Source organism: Austrofundulus limnaeus, unplaced genomic scaffold (assembly GCF_001266775.1).
Source record: "Austrofundulus limnaeus strain Quisiro unplaced genomic scaffold, Austrofundulus_limnaeus-1.0 Scaffold17, whole genome shotgun sequence".
Lineage (NCBI taxonomy): Eukaryota > Metazoa > Chordata > Actinopteri > Cyprinodontiformes > Rivulidae > Austrofundulus > Austrofundulus limnaeus.
Window position 1 is genome coordinate 638770 of NW_013952419.1, and position 22362 is coordinate 661131.

Here is a 22362-nt window from a genome sequence, read left to right on the forward strand (position 1 = left end):
GACGAGTTAGATGCCGAAAAACGTACAATGTAGAGAAAAACAAAAGCAATAGGTTGAATGCCTAAAAGCATTCACCCAATAATGTCAGAATGGTATATTTTTACACTTCTCATCCAACCACAGTCAAATCCTCTCTAGCCAGGAGGCACCATTTAAATTGATTTTTTTACGATGACAAGCTGAAATGAAATAGGAGTTATGAAGTAAAGTTGGCTGAAAAATGATTACTCCGATTAATATAGATAACCACAATTTCTACACAATTTCTACTTAAGTACAAATACTTCATTACTTGACACCTCTGCCTTTCATCCTACAGTATATACACATATAATCAGGGTTGTGTGATGGAGTTAATGCTTTGGACTTTGATTCCACTGATAATTTACTGARAGATTTATTGTGACCCATTGGTGGTTCTCTCATTGAATGGAGTTAGAAGGAGCCACTCGAGAGGAGCTAAGGGCTTAAATGTGGCTCCTGAGCTGCAGGTTGCAGATCCCCTCCCTGGACTAGTCTGAGCCGTGTCAAAGTCAACGTGGACTGCTCATTAATGCAGTCAGAACTAAAATCTGTTTTTTCCCAACGGAGGAGGTTCACAGAGCTYTTTACAGAACACCAGCTTTGACTGAACTTTAATGTATAGAAATGACCTGAGTGCATACACTAAACACACAACTGTTCAGATTGTGTGTGTGTTCCAGCCTGATGAGCGGGAACATCTGCAGGGAACATGACCCAAAGCTGTTACTGGATAGATCCAGTAGAACAGTTGATCCAGGGGGACCGGACCACATGGTCAGCTCAAACTGCCACAGAGGAGCTTTGATAGTGAAATTTACATATTGGATTCCTGTCCTGAGTTTTGCACACTTTTTTGTCACCAACCTGTTTAGCCACGTACAGGTTCAGCTCTTTACTCCACCTTCTCTGACATTGTTCTTTTCAGGTTTGGTCCCAGTGTTCGGTTGAACACAGACAAATTTGGCACAGAGGCAAAGAAATTCCCTGCACTAGTAGTTTTGATGCTATACAGATGCTCCAAATCACATTTTGACTGAATCACAAAAGTCAAAACCAAGTTTATGGTTCCAGGAAATGAGTGCAAGTCACTATAAGCATTTTAAAGGCTAGCCAGAGTCATCTGGATGCCCCCCTCCCCCCCACGGCTATTTGGCTATTAATAGCTCACCTCCCCTGCTGCAGTGCTTCTCATTCCTCATCCAAAACAGAGGTTACTGCATGTATTGTTACATTATACCAGCAACAGTACAGCAGGTTCTTCCTCCTCTCTGCCACTGGAATAATCACAGAGGAGCAGGAAGCATCCGGCAGAATGAGATTACCCAGTCGGTGATTCATCAGAAACCTCGGGTTATGATGGGAGATTTTATGTAGACCTACAAAGATTAGTTAAAGGTTTATTATATTTATCTGATCAACAAGGAGGTAAATGGACTGAAGTGGTTTAGAAAGGTGAAATTGTCTGTTTCCTGCACGACGATGTGCAAATTATACTGTTTACAGTTTTTCTTTTAAAAGGAGACACAATGTYTTTTTTTATTATTTTCCAATCATTATGTTTTATACTGTAAAATAAATAAAATGACAGTAACAATAGTATAAATATCCCTTTAGACAGCTTCTGATTCCCCTTTAAAATTWTATTCACGTGTTAGACGTCACTCAGCTGCTGTGAATGGATACTTAGTGGAAGATATTTTCTTTCCTTTATCGAGCATTGAAAGAAATGCAGTGAGGTCATCAAAGTCCTTCAGCGTATTTGTTTTAGTTCTATTAGTTGAACTGACGATTCAGGTCTTTTGAAATGAGGTTCTGTTAAAGGGTTATGAAGCTTTAATTTCTTACCTGTCACAGATGGCTCCTTAAAAATATTTAATTTAGACAAATTGAAAGTAATTTAGATCAGATTGGAGGGCTAAGTGGAGTACAGTCAACCTAAAACTACTTCAGTCTCAAACATTTACATAGGTTCATAAAATGGTGTTTGCTTTAACCTCTATGAGGTTTTTGATACTGAAAACATCACAAATTCATTTTGGTCTTAGCCCTGCTCTCTAGTTTTCTAAACCAAGGTTAAATGAGCTGTCTACAGCAGGTAAAATGATAAGAGTTCATAACCATTTCACAAACCCCCTCTTCGAATGAAAACTGCCTTTTAATTACTGAATCATACAACTTTTATAATTATCCCTAACCATATCAACAAAAAGTCCCCTTTTTCCCAGTGTTGGACAAGATTCAGCTAATCAGCTAATAGCGTAATAGCTTTTTCAATAACTTTAAAAATTTAAACATTTAGCAGACAATTTAGCATCTCATAATTTGAGTTTTACCAACTTGGGGTAATGGTTAAGGTTAGGTTTAGGGTTAAGTCATGGGGCTCACTGGTGCCCATTTTCGTCACTGTGCGAGGGGTTTTATGAGTTAAAAAAAGCAAACTTTTAAGTTAGTTGTGCCCACGCCTGCTTGTTTCCAACAAATCCTTAGAAAAACAAAGCAAATAAAAGCTGTGACTGCATCAGTGCATGGATCACTCAAATCGGCGTCAAGTTGGATGTTTTCCTGATGGAGATACTTCAGTGCTGCTTGTGTTGAACCACGCTGAGCGAGAGCCCGCCAGCATCARGCCCGCAGAGCCCCAGAACTTGTCTAAACTCTCAGCTGGGTTGCAGGAAAGCTTGCACTGTAGCTGACCRCTCATCTTGCTCCCCAAGCACCTGCATGTTGAGCAGAGTCATGAAATATCTGCTGCACTCTCGTCTCCCGTGGTGGGGGGGCTCGATGTAAGCATCAGAACTGTCTAACTGTGGAAACACAAAGCCAGCTAATTCCTCCACTGAAACCTCTGAAGAGMTGGACTGGGAATGGTGTAGGAGGGGGCTGTACTTTGCAGGAATTTGACTCTTATATTAAATCCTATAGAAAATAGATGATTAGRGTAAGGAAATGTCGACATAGAGGCTCTCTGCAATCCAATGTGAGCCAATGTTTGTTTTATTTGCAGAAATAAAAAAAAAATCAAGAGTCGGAGGCATCAGAGGGTCAGATGGAYAGGGTTCAGTTTCCCCTGGGTAACAGATTGCATTACTTCAGGAGTGAATGCTGAGGTCGGCGTGTTTGCACAAGCACACATATAAACACAGACGCCATCAAGCATAAACTGCAAGGTTCTCTGAACATCTGCTTTGGTTATATTATATCATTTAGTATCTGCTGATCACGGCCACTGCTGTTTATTTCTAATGGAATACAGACATTTTAACAGTGTTTTCGTTTCCTGAGGACGAGAACAAGCAGACAAGCACGTTATGGTGAAAAATAAGAGATCAAGGTAACTGCTACCCCGCTCRACATTGACAGTAGAATGTAAATGTGAGCCAGAGAGGAAAATGTGGTTACAAAACGGTAGCCATTTTTAGTGAAAGCATCACGCCCTCTCAAAGGTTGCAGCATGACTGTTATTGACGAGCAGAAAGACGAGACMTTGAAACACTCACCCTGAGCCTAAAATTCTAACAAAGGTATTTTTGACGTTTTGCTGTCTACCAAATATTATTTTACAAATATTTCTTTTTTTTTTAATTTCCGTATATTTGCAGATAAAAAAGGAGCCTGTTAGGACACAAGCTTCATCCTATAATCTCATCCGCAGTGTTCTGAACAGAAATAAACAACCATACATTACAGCAAACAGACGCACTCAGGGCAACCATGGTGATCTATAAAAAGCTGCACAGGCTGACCTGCTGTACGTCTCTGCTTTCACATCACACTTCCTAAACTTCAACAACAGTCAGACTCTTTTGATTAAATCAAACTTCACTGTTCATCCATTTTAAGTCATAAAGTTAGACAAAATCAGAGATGACTTTTTACAGTTTTTAATTAAACCACATTTTAGTTTTATGTAAAGTCTGGTTTATTCATTCAGACAATTACCACAACTTAACTTACTAAAGCTTTTCCTCTCCTAAATTTATATTTATAAAATYTACCATTATCTAGGGAGTGGAAGCAGCCCTCCCAGTGGAACTGCCCACCCTGCATCGAACTGGGAGCAGAGATTGTAGGAACAGGATTAAGTAAGTACATTGTAGCATTGTCAACATATCACTCAGATACCACAACCCCAACATCCACTGGCATTAGTAACTTGGTGCATGAATCACTCACTCTACCCCAACATCCACTGGCAGTAAATGGTAAATGGACTGTACTTATATGGCGCTTTTCTATCCATCCAGGACACTCAAAGAGCTTCACACTATAATCTGTGCCCTCATTTACCCATTCACACAGCACTCTATTATATCTCTACAAAGCTAACATGTACAATCAGCTATGGAGACTAATCAGTGCCAATCACATTCATACACTGATGGGACACACATCAGAGGCATTAGGGGTGAAGTGTCTTGCATTAGGGGTGAAGTGTCTTGCCCAAGGACACAACAACTGAGATAGCTGGATGGGGGATAGAACCAGCAACCTTCCGGTTCCAGGATGACTCCCCTAACCACTCTGCCACAACCGCCCCAATTACATTAGTAAATTAATGCCTCACTCTCTCTACCTCAACATCCACTGCCATTAGTAATGTTATGCCTTGGTCTCTACCTTGACATTCACTTTTATTAGAAAAGTTGTGCCTCGGTTTCTCTTTATCTCAGCAACCATAAGCATTAGTAACGTATTGCTTCGCTCACTCTACGTCAACATCCACTGTCATTAGTAATGTAGTGCCTCTGTCTCTCTTTACTTTGACATCCACTCTTATTAGTAACTTTGCACCTCGGTTTCTCTTTATCMCAYCAACCACTGSCATTAGTAAAGTAGTGCCTTYGTCTCTCTTTACCCCAGCAACCACTGGCATTAGTAAWGTAGTGCCTTGGTCTCTCTCTTTACCCCAGCAACCACTGGCATTAGTAACYTAGTGCTTRGGGCTCTCTCTACCTCAACATCTACTAGCATTAGTAACGTAGTGCCTCAGTCTCTCTTTACCTCTACAGCCACTGGGATGAGTAATGTTGCACCTTGCTATGTTGTTCTGTTCGACAGCTGCCCTGCCAAGGCCAGTGATCTAGAGGGAGCAACTCTTTTTTTTCTGTTTGGCCTTCAGAGGAGTCGGACACTTTTTGCTCTCTCTCTCCCGAACCTCCCTCTTTTCCCTGCTTTGCTGRCAGATCAAGCCTTTCTTCTACCTATCATTCGACAACGAACTATAGATCTGGTCAACTGGTCTCTGAATGCAATTGATACCATTTTTTCCACTCTGAGATTAGAGTGTGGGGAGCGCAGCTGTCCCASTGGAACTGTCGGGGCCGAACGTATGTCGGGTATCTGGGCGTGGTATCTGATCTGCCTGGCACCTCTTTCCATTGAGGACGTCAAAGATGTTTTTATATTCGGATTTATGATAATCGGATTCCTGCTGATCGGCTGTGGAGGAGTTCTGGATTATCGGAAATTGAGAACGACACTGACYGCAGTCCGGGRRTGTGTGAAGCTGTCAGTGACCCTGGATGGGATCTCCCATACGACGAACACACAGACTCAAATGATGGGGGCACGGGCCGGCTGTGGTCCCTGGACTTTGCTAGGACCGCAGCCCAGCAGCGTGCCCYTGAGACGTAAGGGCAACATCTGGGTGAAGTTCARACGGGAGAGGCGAGATGGTAACYAATCTGGATTARTGGCKTTTTCGCAACACAGAGGCTCAGTTAAGACTTTAAAGCAGTGGAAGAAAAGTCTGTTGCTTGCTCTAAAGAATTTATTCCTATCATTGGATTCCCACAGATGTGACCTTGGTCYCAGCTGATAAACCTCCCTGGATGARATGTTTGGAGGAAGCCTTGATCCAARCCTCCCTCCCTCTCCCCACCCCCCATCTGTGTCTGGACCCGGTCTGGAGGCCGTGCTGGGTGGAAACAGAGGGAAATGAACTCTGGTGAACTGCGCTTGACTGATGACAGCTGGTTTGGACTCTGAAGGTCTCTGATTTGGTCCAGGCACTCTGCCCTGGATGTCACCAGCTCCTCTGCACCACCTTCCATATGTTTGTTCCCCCACCCCTTCTCTCCCCCCTCCTTAGCTGCTCCTTTTGCAGAGTATTTTTTGTGCGCATGCTTGTGTGTTTTTTTTTTTTGTTTGTTTGTTTAAAACACAGGATCAAAGCTCTTTTTTAACTCATCCTTGCTTTGTGTGTGTATTCTAAACTGCAAGGCAGCGCACTACGTTGCGCAGGGCCCTGGACATTTGTTCCCCCGTGTCTGTCATGTGTGTGTTTTTCTCCGGACGGATGTTCTAAACTGTAATTTCATTCTGCACTGCATCTTGATGTTGCGTGTGAATGACAATAAATTCTTCTGATTCTGATTCATTTTAATTATATTAAATTTGTATTTTTAAACCCTAATTGCTCAAACACATTTGATTTTTATGTTTATCAGGTTCCATTAGTCCTAAATAACTAGGGGATAAAAACAGCCATGCAAAAAAAWTTTTTGAACCTGAGCAAAACATCAGACTTGCGCTTTAAAACCTGAGTGTGAACATAGCGGCCATCTTGTTAGGTTGTTCTTGTCACTTAGGTGTTTTTACCCTGGTCTTTGCTTGAATAGAATGCGGTTTTGGTTTGTAAACCTTTATTCTGCGACACCTGGGCTTACAGCAATCTCAGCAAGCACAAACTCTAGGTTTTTTTTCTTTTTTTCACCAACTAKTTTTCTAAAAATATAGCCGAGAACCACCTGGTGTAACCTTTTATAAAGCTGGTGAAACACACAATCTGTTTTAGGGGAACCATTTTTAATCATTTATCAGAAGCAAACCGAGCTTTTCCACCTAAATTCTATCAGTTGGAAGCTGCTGCAGGAAAAAAGTTTTAGATTTTATCGAGCAGCACRTTTTTCTGCTGACATGTAACACTTAAAAATTATAAATCAGGGCGACAGGTTTTCTTTAAACCTAAACCTTGGGAATCAGATTTTCCCCACATTTCAAATCGACATTGCTTAATGTGTGTCAATTTCATAACAGTAATTTTCACTTTGAATCACTTTAATCTTAGCTGAGATTCTTCATTTTGGATCTTGTTGTTTTCAAATTCACACAACTCCAAACCAACCAAATAAGAATAAAAGTGATGAAAACTCATTGAGTTTTGAGCCTTGAACCTCAGTAAAAGCAGAGATTTGAGTTAATCCTACACATGTATTTGATCGTTCTTAAAAAACATCTGTAAACTCCATTAGGGAAAAATTTAAAGGTTTAACAAGTCAAGGACAGACGTTAGCTTTAATATTTGACTTGAAGATTAAATCAGTGAGTCTTTTCAGAAATTCAGTCCAACACTGTAATGCCACTTTTACAGTATTTTCTAGTTCTTGACTGTCCCATCAGTGTTTTACAGCAGCCACTGGAAGAACAAAGTGTGATTAATGACTTTATCCACCTTATTGATCAGACAGTGGGCACAGTTTAAACCAGGATACATCACCATAGTTATGTGCTGATAATAGTTCATTTTTAGACTTTCAGCAAAAAAATAATCTCTTCTTTCAATTTTATTTATTTATTTTTCATAATATCCCAGATTGAAAAATTGACTGAAACAACCACAATATATTATTATTGATGTATTATTATTTTAAGTGCTGTTTTCTTTTTTTGTCATCAGTTTAAAAAGCAAGTTCTGTATTAAATCAGCACCTCATAGTCATTTAGTTTAGTCTAGTCAGTATGTTTTACTACACTGTGTTTATTCAGTGACTTTTTTTGTTTTTTTATCCAGTAAACCTCTGAGCCAAGAGACTGTGCAACATGTTACCATGGAAACTATGCATATTATATATATTTTGTTGGCATTTGCAGAAAATCTTATAAGGAGGTTATGATTGAATCAGTGTGGATTAGAAAACTAATCTGTTGTGTAAAATATCTGTTTAATGCAGTTTTTATTGGATTTGAAGAGGGTTTTTTCCACATTCTAACAGTCAAACCTTTGTTTAATGAAGAAAACATTCCTCACTGCCAGCACAAACAACATGCATGATATTTTTTATTTATTTGCACAATAATTTTCTGCAGCTTTTCACTCCTGCCTCATTGTAGCAGCAGCTTTTAACTGCAGCGATATCTCTCATGCCTCAGCGTTCCTGCAGCCTGGACGRTTATGAAAATGTGCTGGAGATGATTGGTTTAGTTGGCGAGGAAGGCGGGTCGGATAACGTGTAAAACAACCTCTTTTTATGGGAACCTTAAAGCCTGACAGATCATAATATTCACACGATGCTTTGTCTCTGAGGAGAGTTGGAGCTTTTGTTAAGCCAGCGAACACAAAAGACGCTCAGGAGGGTTTAAAACAAAAACAGCAGCTGCTCTTTCCTTCCAGAGCTCGGCTTGATGAAATCCAATCCACAGGTCCTCCGACGGTGACTCTAATCTGAAGTCAGATTATCTGCTTTAGTCAGTTTGCCTTTAAATAAGAAGTGGCATTTTCATAAGCTGACTGTTGCTTTACCTGCTCAGGAATAAAAATTGTGTCCTGAAATCCAGACAAGATGAACGTTGTTGCACCAATCAGGACTCAAGACAAAAAGATCACAAACTTTTCTCTTGTTTTCATTTTTTACTCAAAACATTTATCAGTTCCTTAATGTGCAAAATATTTTACTGACCAAATCATTTATTGGACAATAAGCTTAAATTATTTCTAATATCTAATATAAAGTAAAATCTCATATTTTCTTTTTTTCTATTAACTGCAGCTTCTTAAGAAGACAAAGAACAGGTTAGTGAGTGTATGTAGGTTTCATGTCTTGTGCTCAGAATTATGCAAAATAATGAGGAAAAATTAAAAGATTCATGTCAAACCAGATGATTTTAAGATTAAAATCCTTATACATTACTTGAATAGATATAATACAGATATTTATAAACTAAAATTGACCACATAAAAGCTAAAATTGAAGAAAATAAACTTTCAGTTCAACATAGTTAGTCCAGCCTTAAACTAGGTTTACATCTTTGAGGTTCATCCATCATAAAAGTAACAAATAAAATAAAACTTTTAAACAAAAATATAACATTTTAGTGCATTTCGGTGCAGTTTTAAAAAGCATAAAGAACAACACGTTAGGAAAATTAATTTGTGTAAATATGATGTGAAAACTGGTATTTTCTAAAGTATCTTTTTAGTTTTGTTGATGTTTTTGTAAATCAGGGCCACCAATTTTTAATCAAATGGTAAATATCTTAAAAACATAGCTGGATTTAATTAAAGACACTGAATAATACTGTTATTTTTGTTGTCCCTAACAAGTACTTTTCTCGTTTAAGACTTGTAGGAAAAACCCACAAAATATGAGTGATAATGTCTAAAAAAACTGCAAAGATTYAATTATATTTTCTAAAGGCAGCATAGTTGCCAGAGTAAAGTATTTTTATTTCTTTTTTTATATCCCTACATGATTCATTTGAGTGTTTCTAAGCCAAAAGCCTCTCTCCCACCTCATCACATAGTGTGAGGAACATTCAGGGCTTTTGAAAGGCTCGATTAGYCACCAAACTGTGACCTTTCCTAAACCTAACCAAGTAGTTTTACAGCCCAAAAAGTAGCTAAAGCAAAATAAATAAATACATCAAAAAAATAAAATTAAATAAAATCCACTCAGCAGAGCAGATCATAGTCTTCCTGGATAAATTTTGATTTATTTATGCTTCCATTTAACTGCAAACCTTAAAATGCTCGTAGTTTTGCTCGATTATATGTAGCTGCTGTTTAGCGAAAACATAAAATGTCAATGTTTTAGACAGGGCTGTTGTACTGCAGTGATGGGTAACATTTTGGTGACTTTTGTGACAGAAGAGAGAGAGAGTTTTTTTAAGTATTATTTGCAGTGATTCAGAGCTGCACTTGAGTCGACACGATTTCATCACAACCTCAAGTCACCTGAAATCTCCGCGTGAGACAGCCTTAATGCTGTAATAGAGGATAAATGGTTGTTTGAGGCGCTGCGAGCTGGCAGTCAGAATGTGTCTCGCTGAGAGGAGCAGAAACTGCAGCTCGGCCACAATACAGCTGAAGTCTGCGCGCGGCAGCTGCATGTGTGCTTATTTACAATTCAGAAGATTTCCAGGCCAACGTTTGCTCGGGTAAATTTAATTGATTTGATTGATTTTGAATCCTAAAGTATGAGCACGCTGCACTAAGTGATGTAACTTTTTTTTAGCTTGAAACGCCACATTTTATCTGGAGAACCATATGTTGTCTGTGACGAGCTATTTATCTTCATCATTTCACTAAACTGCATCTATTAGACTAGAAATGAAATATYCCTTAGATTCTGTAACTCAGGGATAAAATAAATTCTTCTTAAAGCAATATGTTAGAGCTTTTGGAGTGTGGGTCATTAGCAAGGGTATGAAGAATTAATATCTCACCTGTTATAGATAGCTCTATGGATGACTTCAATTTGAAGAAACAGTTACTTAAATCTTAGCTTCTTTAATGGTACATTCACACCGAGCGTGTTTGGAGCTGCAGAAGCAGCCAGTTGACATGCAAAGTCTGTGGTGGATGTGCTTCTAGGGGTCTTGCGGCGTATCAGGTCCATTTAGCGTGGCGCACAAGGAAGCGGAAGGTGCGGCAGAGCATTTTCTGTGCATGCGGTGCGGCGAAAGCAGCCAACGCCCAAGTTCAAAAATCTGATCTTTCACCTCTCGACGTGTCAACAACCAGAGAGTAATTTTTCCACATGACAGTTTCCTGAATGTTGCCCACAAACAGACGGACAAGAGCTRTTTAGCTGAAATCGACCGTCTGTTGGTGTTCTGGCTGGAGATATCATCACCGATGTGGGTCAGCAGCTCATTAAACTGACCACAGTGTTAAAGTGGGCTCGGGACAAAAGAAATAGTTTGTTAGCTCGCAGTTCCTGGAGTGGTGAAACTAATCTAAKAAACTGCCTCTAAATCATCTGGTGAATTAATTTTCTTGTGTGCGCAACGTTTGCTTGCGCTTTAGTAAATTAAGCAAAACCATTTTCTTTATTTTATCTTTTACTTCCTCCGCCGAGACCAGAAAAAACCAAGACGCTCCTCCCTCTTCAGACACGCGTCTAGTCTCTGTCCCGGTCTGAACGTAGCGTGTCCAATTTGAGGCGTTGGGAGCATTTTTGCTGCTCAAAACACATTCGGTGTGAACATAGCATAATGCTAAACTGCTGAACATGTAAAAAAAAAAAAACAATGTGCAATCTAACACTAAACAGATATTTCTGCCAGAATAGACAAGTGATGCCAAATGCGGTGTCAATATTTATAAGACATGGAACCAAATATACATTTTGTTTGATGTTGTAGTTTAAGATGTTTCAGCTCTGACTAGCCATTAACTCATCTATCCGGTCAGACATCAAACTGTCGACTCCAACAGGTTAGATATTTATTGTGTAGAATCTTTCTGCAAAACCCATCACTTTAAAAGAAACAAAATACAGGTGCTGGTCATAAAATTAGAATATCATGAAAAAGTAGATTTATTTCAGTAATTCCATTTAAAAAGTGAAACTTGTACATTATATTCATACATTACATACAAACTCATATATTTCAAATGTTTATTTCGTTTAATTTTGATGATTACAAATGACAACAAATGAAAATCTCAAATTCAGCATATCAGAAAATTAGAATATTACTGAAGACCAATAAAAACAAAGGAGTTATAGAAATGTTGGCCAACTGAAAAGTATGAACATGAAAAGTATGAGCATGTACAGCACTCAGTATTTAGTTGGGGCTCCTTTGGCCTGTATTACTGCAGCAATGCGGCGTGGCATGGAGTCCATCAGTCTGTGGTACTGCTCAGGTGTTATGATAGCCCAGGTTGCTCTAATAGTGGCTTTTAGCTCTTCTGAATTGTTGGGTCTGGTGTATTGCATCTTCTTCTTCACAATACCCCATAGATTTTCTATGGGGTTAAGGTCAGGAGAGTTTGCTGGCCAATTAAGAACAGGGATACCATGGTCCTTCAACCAGGTACTGGTAGCTTTGGCACTGTGTGCAGGTGCCAAGTCCTGTTGGAAAATGAAATCTGCATCTCTAAAAAGTTGGTCAGCAGCAGGAAGCATGAAGTGCTCTAAAACTTCCTGGTATGTGGCTGCGTTGACCCTGGACCTCAGAAAACACAATGGACCAACACCAGCAGATGACATGGCACCCCAAACCATCACTGACTGTGGAAACTTTACACTGGACTTCAAGCAATGTGGATGAAGTGCCTCTCTTCTTTTCCTCCAGACTCTGGGACCTTGATTTCCAAAGGAAATGCAAAATTTACTTTCATCAGAGAACATGACTTTGGACCACTCACCAGCAGTCCAGTCCTGTTTCTCTGTAGCCCAGGCAAGACGCTTCTGACGCTGTCTGTGGTTCAAGAGTGGCTTGACACAAGGAATGCGACAGCAGAAACCCATGTCTTTCATACGTCTGTGTGTGGTGGTTCTTGAAGCACTCACTCCAGCTGCAGTCCACTCTTTGTGAATCTCCCCCACATTTTTGAATGGGTTTTGTTTCACAATCCTCTCCAGGGTGCGGTTATCTCTCTTGCTTGTACACTTTTTTCGACCACATCTTTTCCTTCCCTTCGCCTCTCTATTAATGTGCTTGGACACAGAGCTCTGTGAACAGCCAGCCTCTTTAGCGATGACCTTTTGTGTCTTGCCCTCCTTGTGCAAGGTGTCGATGGTCGTCTTTTGGACAACTGTCAAGTCAGCAGTCTTCCCCATGATTGTGTAGCCTATAGAACTAGACTGAAAGACCATTTAAGGGCCTTTGCAGGTGGTTTGAGTTAATTAGCTGATTAGAGTGTGGTACCAGGTGCCATCCATTTTGAACCTTTTCACAAGATTCTAATTTTCTGATATGCTGAATTTGAGATTTTCATTTGTTGTCATTTGTAATCATCAAAATTAAACGAAATAAACATTTGAAATATATGAGTTTGTATGTAATGTATGAATATAATATACAAGTTTCACTTTTTAAATGGAATTACTGAAATAAATCTACTTTTTCATGATATTCTAATTTTATGACCAGCACCTGTAGAGACCCTTTCTTTAATATTTCTTAATGTCTACAGAATAGCTTCAGTAAATTAAAGGTTTGAAGTGTTTTTTTTTTTTCACAAACTACTCAAAGATCAACAACACTGAAGCAGCTCTGAGCAGTGTTCGACGCTGGAGTTTATTCATTAGCAATTAAGACCTGGCTAGAACCGCTGGTGGTGATTAACCTAAACTCCTTCTAATGGACTGAGAGACACACTTTGTGTTCATAATGCCATGGCTGACCCAGCTGCCACTGTAATGATTCAATCCACCACCACCATTAAAAGTCATGATTAGAAGTATTGTGAGGGGTGAAAGTTGCTCAGGCTTTTTGAAATTCTCTATAGCTGTGAGCACACGGGTGGCTTTTCATATCTAAAGTGTCGCACGTGACGCTAATCAGCACCGGCATCTCGGCGTATTTTGCAAGTCTCATGAGCGTTTTGTTATTTTTATTTATTTATTTATTTTTACTTTTTTTTTTCCAGGCTGGCCGAGAGAATCAAACTGAAAAGAACAGGGTGTTTGAGTGGGCGGCATGCGTCTTGGCACGAATAAGCGTTCCATACCGTCAACATTTGTCGCGTAAAAAGATTCATTAACGCTCGACGGACGAAATCCAAAATAGCTTCATTTATGCCAGAATAATTAATTTCAAGAATAAAATAATGTAACTCGATCTTATTGGTGTTTAATATAATAAGAGAAAGATGCTTTATTGTGAGCAAGCCTGTTCTTATTAGTGTTTTTCAATACTGTGGCCTCGGTGTTAAAGCTGTTTACAGTTTGAGTTGTTTAGTTTCAAGGTTGCAGAGCAATCTTGATGCGACACGGTGCTCCGCTTATTGAGAATCTCCGAGGGGGTCTTATTATTCCAGCGCAGTTGCCCCTCCGCCCCGTATGGCCGTGAGAGGAGAACTCCCCGAGTGACACTCGGCAAAACCAGAGAGCGGAGCTGCTTCAGACTGCAGCGATAATCTTAACAAGCCTGATTTACCAGCAGCTTCATTTGATGCCGGCCTGCCTGCCTCTGAGAGGAGAGGAAGAGTTGGGCGGGAGCTGAGCAGCGAGGCAGAAAGGTGTAATGAAAAGCTTTAATGTCATTATTAATGCAGGAGGAGCGGCCGTCTATAGATAGACGCCCTCATGTTTTCCTCCAGGTGTGATGATATCCCATATTTCACCTTTCAGGGATGTGTGTTAACCTCCTTCGCCCGTCTAATTCTCCTTCTCTGCATCGCGTTAGTCCGTTTCATAGTCAGGCGTACATGTTCTTCAACATCCTCGATGTAAATCGACAATGATTAACCCCTCAGAGTCAACTTGATTCAAGATGGCTGCCACAGCAAACACAAAAACAGACACAACTCTGTCAGTTTTACAGATCTTGAGCTAATATTCCCTGCGGTAGTAGCTGAGAGTCCTTCACAACACATACTCAGAGTGCTACACTCTGCATAATACCTTGGTCTCAAACATTAGCGGTAACTTGTTGGAGTCGGTGCTGTGCTGTCTGTTAGCAAAATATCTCATGAACCATGAAATGAGATGTTATGAAACTTTCAGAGTGCAATCAATCAATGTTTGACTACAGCTGTTTATATTTTCAAGTCAGTACGGGTCAAGTTGGCCGCCACAGCTAATCAGTCTTATCCAACATATTAATGGATATAAGTCAGCTAATTTTACAGATATTGAGCTAATATTCCCTGTGGTAGTAGCTGAGAGCTTTCACAACACATACTCAGAGTAAGACACTTTGTAAAATCTTGGTATTAAGCATTAGCTTTAATTTGTTGAAGTCAGTGCTGTCTATCTGTTAGCAAAATATCTCATGAACCACTAAGCAGATTGTAATGAAACTTCCAGAGGATAATCATTGGATGTTTGKCTACAAAAGTTTCAAATTTGGAGTCAGTACATCTCAAGATGGCTGCCACAACTAATCAATCTTATCCAACCAATAATGGATATAGGTTGGTCAGTTTCACAGACATTGAGCTAAAATTTGCTGTGGTAGTAGCTGAGAGTCCTTCACAACACAAACTGAATGCTACTCTCTGTGTAACGTCTTTGTCTCAAATATTAATGTCAACTGTTGGAGTCTGTGCTGTCTGTTAGCAAAATATRTCATTAACCACCAAACAGATTTTAATGAAATTTAGTCAAGATGGCCGCCACAGCTCCAACACATTAATAGCTAAAAATCAGTAAATTTTACATAATTAAGTAAAAATTTGCTGTTCCCAAAACTGGGGCAGGGACTCCACTGTGGGTCCAAAAAACATCAATGTGGGGTCTTGAAAGGATTTTCAGAATTAATTACTATTATTTAAAAATAACTACTACTATAATTTTTTTTTTCTTTAGTTTTTACAAAAGAGTGAGGTTAGTGTTAAACCTAGATGAATGGATCATTAGGCCGTTGTTTATTTGATCTTTGATCACAGTGAGAAATTTAAAATAACAAGTGTGTAGAGATGTGGTGTAAGATGATTTTATGTTTCTCTACACTTCAGATTAACAAGCTAGTGCAGCTGAAGAGCAGCGAGAGCGTTTCAGACTAAAGAGCAGTTTTTACGTATTGATTTGATTCTTCAGTCTGCTGCAGCCGAACAGCACCGCTGCTGGAACCCAACTGAAGAATTTCTGCAGAATGAAAATCAATTTAGTCGGAGCCTTTCTGTGCATCCAGCAAAGAGTTGTTCCAGAAGAAAGATATTAGAGAAAGGTTTCAGTGCACGCAGACCAAACACATTTTTATAATTATTTTAACAATGAAAAAACCTTTTGACACTTTTATGCTCACAACTAATGCATAAATAAATTTAATGTGTTCCTTTTTCAAGAATCAAAARATTCTGAACTCTTACAGGCAGAATGCTTTTGTGAGTTTTCAAGCTATTTTATTAAGAACAATATAATACACTGATTTTGTAACATTAACATAAACTCAGTTCCATATTTTAAAAAAATACAATACAGTATGTGATGCAATGCCCATGTTTCACCTGTAGCGCAGCATTTTTCTTCCTTATTTTATGGCTGTTAAATGTTTCTCTCTCCATTTATTTATTTATTTATTTATTTATTTATTTATTTATTTATTTATGGCTATTACTGTACCAAGGTACAAACTCAAATAGGCATTTTTTTAGACCACATCCAATATTAATGTTTTTTACTATTCGCTGATCTAAGACATAACCCCTCCCAGTATTGATGGATGCTGGTGTTGGTCAGGAGCATCAGGGCATTTTGTAATAGTACACCACTAGTACCAACATATTTTCAATATAAAAAATATTTGTTCTTTTGTGAAATCCTTCTAAAACCTATAGAACAAATGAACAAGTATGTATTATAAGATATGCATGATTTGAATGACTGGAATATTGATAAATGTTTAGATATAAAGGAGTTTTTATTTGCATTCAGAGAGTTTGATAGTAAATGTGAGAGAGTTTGATTGTGCATGTGAGAGAGTTTGATTGTGCATGTGAGAGCAAGTTTGAATTATGGCCTAAAGGGCCTCTCATACATCTGGTTTACAACAAGATGCTGATAAATGTTCGTCTCTCAGAACCTGTTAATTCAGCTCATTGTTTCTGTTTAGTTTCCAAAGTGTCCCTGAAAGCAGCTCCTCCTCCTCTAAGGTCTTTATGTTGCTGTTCTAACAAAATTACTGAACTGAACTTGAATCAACGCTGCTTCTTCCTCCTTTAAACCAAGTTTCCTCTTCCGAGTTTATGACGAATAAAATAAACAAAGAACAGTCGATGCTCTTTCGGGGTCTGAGACACACAGTACACACACATACATCACAACACAAGTTTTTTTCCTGCTTGGAGACAAACACTCTGATATCCACTGTTTGACCACATATCTATCATGGATAGAGCGCCACACCTTTCAGCAGACATCGTCTACGCTTTCTCCATCCTGACTCGCAAATGCAGTTTTTGTGTCCAGGTTGACAAATAAACAGAAATATGTGATCGAATTCAGAATCTCAGTGATGAAGGTGAATCTTCACGTCAGCAGAAGTCATAATGGAAGGCTGGTAAAGCGAAGTGGTGCCCCGCTTTGTTTTCAAGACGCACACAAATAAAATCTGTTGAATGTCTGCAGCCAGAACGTCCCTGATGGAAAGTCGTTTAATTGAAAAAGGAAAGGACGGACTAAGAGGTTAGATGAAGATAAGATTTACTGAAAGGAGGAAACTAATAAAACCCTTTTGTCTTTCCACTCTTTGATGTGACTGAAGCCACCGCTTCACATTTGACTGCAAATCCAAGTCGTTAATTAAGATTAACTCAGTCAAAACTAATTGACTCGGAAACAATCAGCCTGAGAGAACTCGCCCTTTCAATTAAACTGAAAGTTGGTCCGAGGTGTTTTTCAACCCTTTGATGAGGCGTTTAATGTTAAAGGCCGGATTTTTCCTAATATGAAGCTTTTATTGCACCGGGGCAAGAAGAATCGTTTCAACGTTCTGTGTATATTTGCAGATCAAAGTGTTGGAAAATACCTGCTTTCAGCTGTGACAACAATCTGAAACCAACACAAACTGGACGTTTCTGCCAGACATCTGTTGTGCAGTGATCTGTTTTCCTTCTTTTTAAAGTCCGGACTTTGACATCATTTAAATTTAAATTCTACTTTAAAAAAGCATGGGGGGGATTACAGWCCCATTCACGATCCTCCCACTCAAATTGAAGAGTTTTGCCAGGTTTGCTGTGAATTCAGTGAACAACCTGAGCAATCCAAACACTGAGATTCTGATTGTAACCGTGCAGGATGTTTTTCGATTCATGCCAGATCTGTACACGACAAATTAAACATGAGTACACCTCGTTTATCTGAAGGAGACTGGGATCGTTCTGAGTGGAGAAGAAGGACGTATGTGATTTAAAAAAAAAAGAAAGAAAAAAAGGATAAAAAGTTCAGGTGGATGCTGTGCACCTGCCAGACTCCAGAGAAGCAGGTGGAGGAATTTCAATAAGCTTTAAATCGATTCATTTCAAAATCTTCAAAGAAAAGCAAAAAAAAAAAAAAWCACTTTTTTTAGATAAAAGCTAAATGTTTCTCGCCATCTTGAGTTGTAAACAGATTTTGAGTGATTTACTAATGCTGAGAGCAGAATGACTTACAGCTAAAGCCATTTGAAGTGTTAACTTAGTATCTCCTAAACTGACTGAGCGTTAGCTGTTTGTGTTAGCTGTGTCGGTCATCTTGATTCAGGTTGACTCCAAAAGTTGATCCRTTGTAGACGTTCATCCAAGGATAACTTCCTAAGAGTTTCATTAAAATCAGTCCAGACGTTCATGGGATATTTTGCTAACAGACACAGGGTTTATCCCAAAGGTTAAAGCAAAATGTTTTATCAAATAAGCACCAAGTTGGAGTATGTGTTGTGAAAAACTCTCAGGTACTTTCCTACAAGTACTCAATCCTAGTTTTCCTTCACTGCTCTGTCTGGGATTTCTCCTATAGAGAAGGATTTCTTCAGGAGAATTTTCATCTGGGCCAATCAGAGAACAGAAGGAGGAGTTTTGAACGAAGTTGATTTTCTGCAGTGTCTGCTAGTTTAGCATACAGCAGTGGAGGAAGTGAATGAAGCCAGTCTGAGTTGATAAGGCTTCCAAATTAAATTAAATTTGTCTYACAAAGCAGCAGCTCTCATTTACAGTCGTCTCGTTCAGCTCTGTACTTCTCTCCTCTCAGCAGGGTTGTTTACAGCACACGCAATTACCGGTTAACTTCTTAGCTTAGACTCCTTCACAGTGGAGCTTGCAGGCGTACGTCGCGGCCAACAGATCCAATCATTTTAAACTTCAGCAGAGGCCACGCCTCCAGCAAGAACCACTTCTCTATATTCGAGAGTCCAGACCCTCGTATGAAGCAAAGCGAAGGACAAGGGTCTGGTTTTAACCAGGCTAGTAAATATGAGTAATTTACTTTATTGTGTTTTTTGTAAATCAGTTGTCTGTGGCAGCCGTCTTGAATCATACTGACTCCAAAAGGTAATCAGTTGAAGATGTACATCCAGTTATTACTTCCTGAGAGTTTTGTTCAAATCAGGGCAGTGGTTCACAAGATATTTTGCTAACAAACGAGCAGATTTSTTGGTGGAAAAATTCCACTCTAATTCCAAACCAAAATCTTGAGCAATTTGTACATTTTTAAATGTTATGTTGGGAATCACTCTCAGCTACTAACACACCAAATTTTTGTTTAATATTTGTACAACTAACTGAGTTATTGACWTTTTTTTTTCTCTGAGTGAGTTGGCTGTGGCTGCCATTTTGAGTCAGGTTGACTCTAAAAGTGAATCAGCTGCAGACGTACAGCCAGTAGTTACTTTCAGCAAGCTTCCTTAAAATTCATTCAATGATTCACAAGATATTTTGTTAACAGACATGAAAAAAAGAGTATAATTAGATTTTTTTCTGAGCTACAAAGAACTTTGAGGAAACATTATTCATCAGTCAAAAAAAGCTCAAAAACAAAGCATGAAAACAGTTTTAATYTAAATTAAAATGTATATTGATTGCCAGGACTATTCGTATGTAGATGTTTCAAAAATATCAGTTAAAATGAGCAGTTTTATATTTTATGTTGAGGGAAAAAAAAGAAGCATAGGGTAGAGAAACATCCCAGTATTTTGAGCAGATAATTAAAAATGTTATTTATTCTGACATTAAATCATCACTGTGGTTTTATAGAGCTGGACTGTGAGTCAGTGTTTACAGTGATGTGTCAGATAATCTGCTCTACATCCTATTTAATCCAAAAACAGAACAAGACGTCGCAGCGACACGCACATCTAAATCTTTTTTTATTCCATTTAAACGAAGCTTTTCTATGATTTAAAGGAGGTGTTTTTAATTAATCTGTCTCTCTGGACTGGTTGGCGTTTTATGTAGAATGAGTCATTTTTAAGCAGATGACACATAAAGGAAAAATTAARAAGTTGGAGTTGTTGTCCACGGACTCGACCAGCTAATGAAGCAATGCTAATAAAGCCTCTAACCCCCTCCTAAAGATTCACAGCTTACATCATTCTGTGCTGACGTTCCTGTTCTACTTTACAGCTGGGACCACGTATATCTTTGGGAAAGGAGGGGCCCTCATCACCTTCACCTGGGCCCCCAACGAACGGCCGAGCACCCGGGCCGACCGCTTAGCTGTGGGCTTCAGCACTCAGCAGAAGGACGCCATCTTGGTGCGGGTGGAGAGCACCCACGGGCTCGGAGACTTTCTTCAGCTGCACATCGTAAGAACGCACAAAAAAACATTTTACACGTTTATTTTTTTTAATTTATCTATTTATTTACAAGATCCTGGTACACAGTGGTGGTCATGGTCCTGCAAATCAGTGGGACTAATTTTCATTTAGACGTTTCTTACTGAGGAGGTGGCAACAACGATCAGATCAAAACTTGAGCCTGTATGTAACGATCAGTTTTAAGAATTTGGGTCTTTTTTAGATATAGAGAAATAAAAATCCACTGTTATACATTTTATCGATGAAGACATACTGTATGCTATTTAAAGAGAATTGAAGTATTTTGTATGTGTATTGCCAGCTACAGTAATTGCCAGTACGTGTGTATGTGTTTGTGTTAGCAAAACATCTGATGAGCAGTGAGCAGATTTTGATGAGGTTTGATGTTTGTTGGCTGTCTTTGCAAATTTATCCAAACAAAAGCACAAACAGCTGTAACTTTGTCTGTTTTACAGATACTGAATTAGATAGAAAATAAAATTAAGGGACAAAATTTTACACTAGGATCTGGTTTTGCATAGAATTTAAGTAGAGCACATCTAGTTAAATAAAGTACAAACAACTCTTGTTTTATTTTTAAATGAAGTTTCATCTGTGTGATGTTAATAGTCCTGGCAGTCCAACATCACAGCTTGCATGAGTCACTTATTGGTTGAAGCTGAGTCCAAATATTGAGATAAAATCAGAACAAACAAAAAAAATTTATTTTACTACCCTGAACAGAAATAAGGGCAGATCTGTTGTCTAAGAGATGTTTTGTGAAACGCACAGTGATTGACACCGAGCAGCTCTACATCTGCCAGCTTCTTCTCTGGGTGCCTGTTTAGATGTTCTGATCTCAAGATGTGTGTTTTGTGGTGAGATCTGTTGTGTGTGTGTTTGTGATGAGATCTGTTGGAAGGCTGTTGAGTGGTGCAGTAATGAAAATCACATCTGCTGTCTGTTGACAGACATTAAACTGTGTGTATTGTTCATCGTAAACGGGCCTCAGAACGCCTTCTGAAGTCACAAAATTTGCTTCATCATTCATCTCCCTGATTCTGAGGAGTTTCTATTGTTTAGATGCCACAACAATCTACACTTAAACGGACAAACAATAAAATAGACCGTGCTTAACCTCTGCAGGGTCTCTGTGTAGAAGTCATTAAATACGTTTAGCTGCTTAAATGGCAGCAAATTTTTGAAAACGTCAGGAGCAGAGACAGAATCAAGTGCAAATTCTAACTAAACTAAAGCAGCTGAAAGATGACTAATTTAGGGCGAGGCTGGAGATTGTTGATGGTAAAGAGAGTGAAGGATTTTGCTGTGTTTGTAAAAAATAAGGCTAAAATGATAAAGGGGCCAAGTAGGATTCAAGCCAGTCTTCATTATACACCTTTGTTCTTTAAAGTGATGAAGCAACAGAGCCGAAAGAGTCAACGTGAAAAGGTAAGAAGACGGCTCTGCGATTCAATAATGTGATGAAGTGATGACATCTGATTAAACAACAAACAGATCAGGCTTTTAGCTAGGATTTTGGAAGAGGGTTTTGACTCTTTACGTCGGGGGTCGTACCACTACACACACTGACAAAGGTTTCATAACTGGAGGTTGTAGCAACAACACACAACAGCTACTAAAAGATCTATAACAGGCCTATTCAACTAAATTTCTCCAGGGGCCACAGTTACTGACGGTCAACAGCTGAGGGGCCGAACATCCAGTAGTTAAAGTTATTATGTAAATAAACCAAGTATTACAAAAATCTGTTAGCTTTGAATTAGTTTATTTTGCTGCATTTAATCATGAGTACAACATACAGAACCCTGTAAAAGTAGTGATAATTACACATTATCAAAAACAAAAAGAACACATTCTGCCTCCTATTATTAGACACAAATAATATTTAACATCTCTGACTTGCCAAATTTTTAAACCAATTTTATTTTTACT

General features: G+C 38.9%; 1 protein-coding gene across 9 annotated transcripts in view; it reads left to right on the plus strand.

The window, feature by feature from the left end:
* nrxn2a (neurexin 2a) overlaps positions 1–22362 on the plus strand; it is a 207942-nt gene that overhangs the window by 161032 nt on the left and 24548 nt on the right. For all 9 annotated transcript variants that reach the window (XM_014003140.1, XM_014003145.1, XM_014003142.1 and 6 more), the window contains one exon: positions 20237–20418. In XM_014003140.1, coding sequence (XP_013858594.1) covers positions 20237–20418 — 182 coding nt within the window. The remainder of the gene's footprint in view (positions 1–20236; positions 20419–22362) is intronic.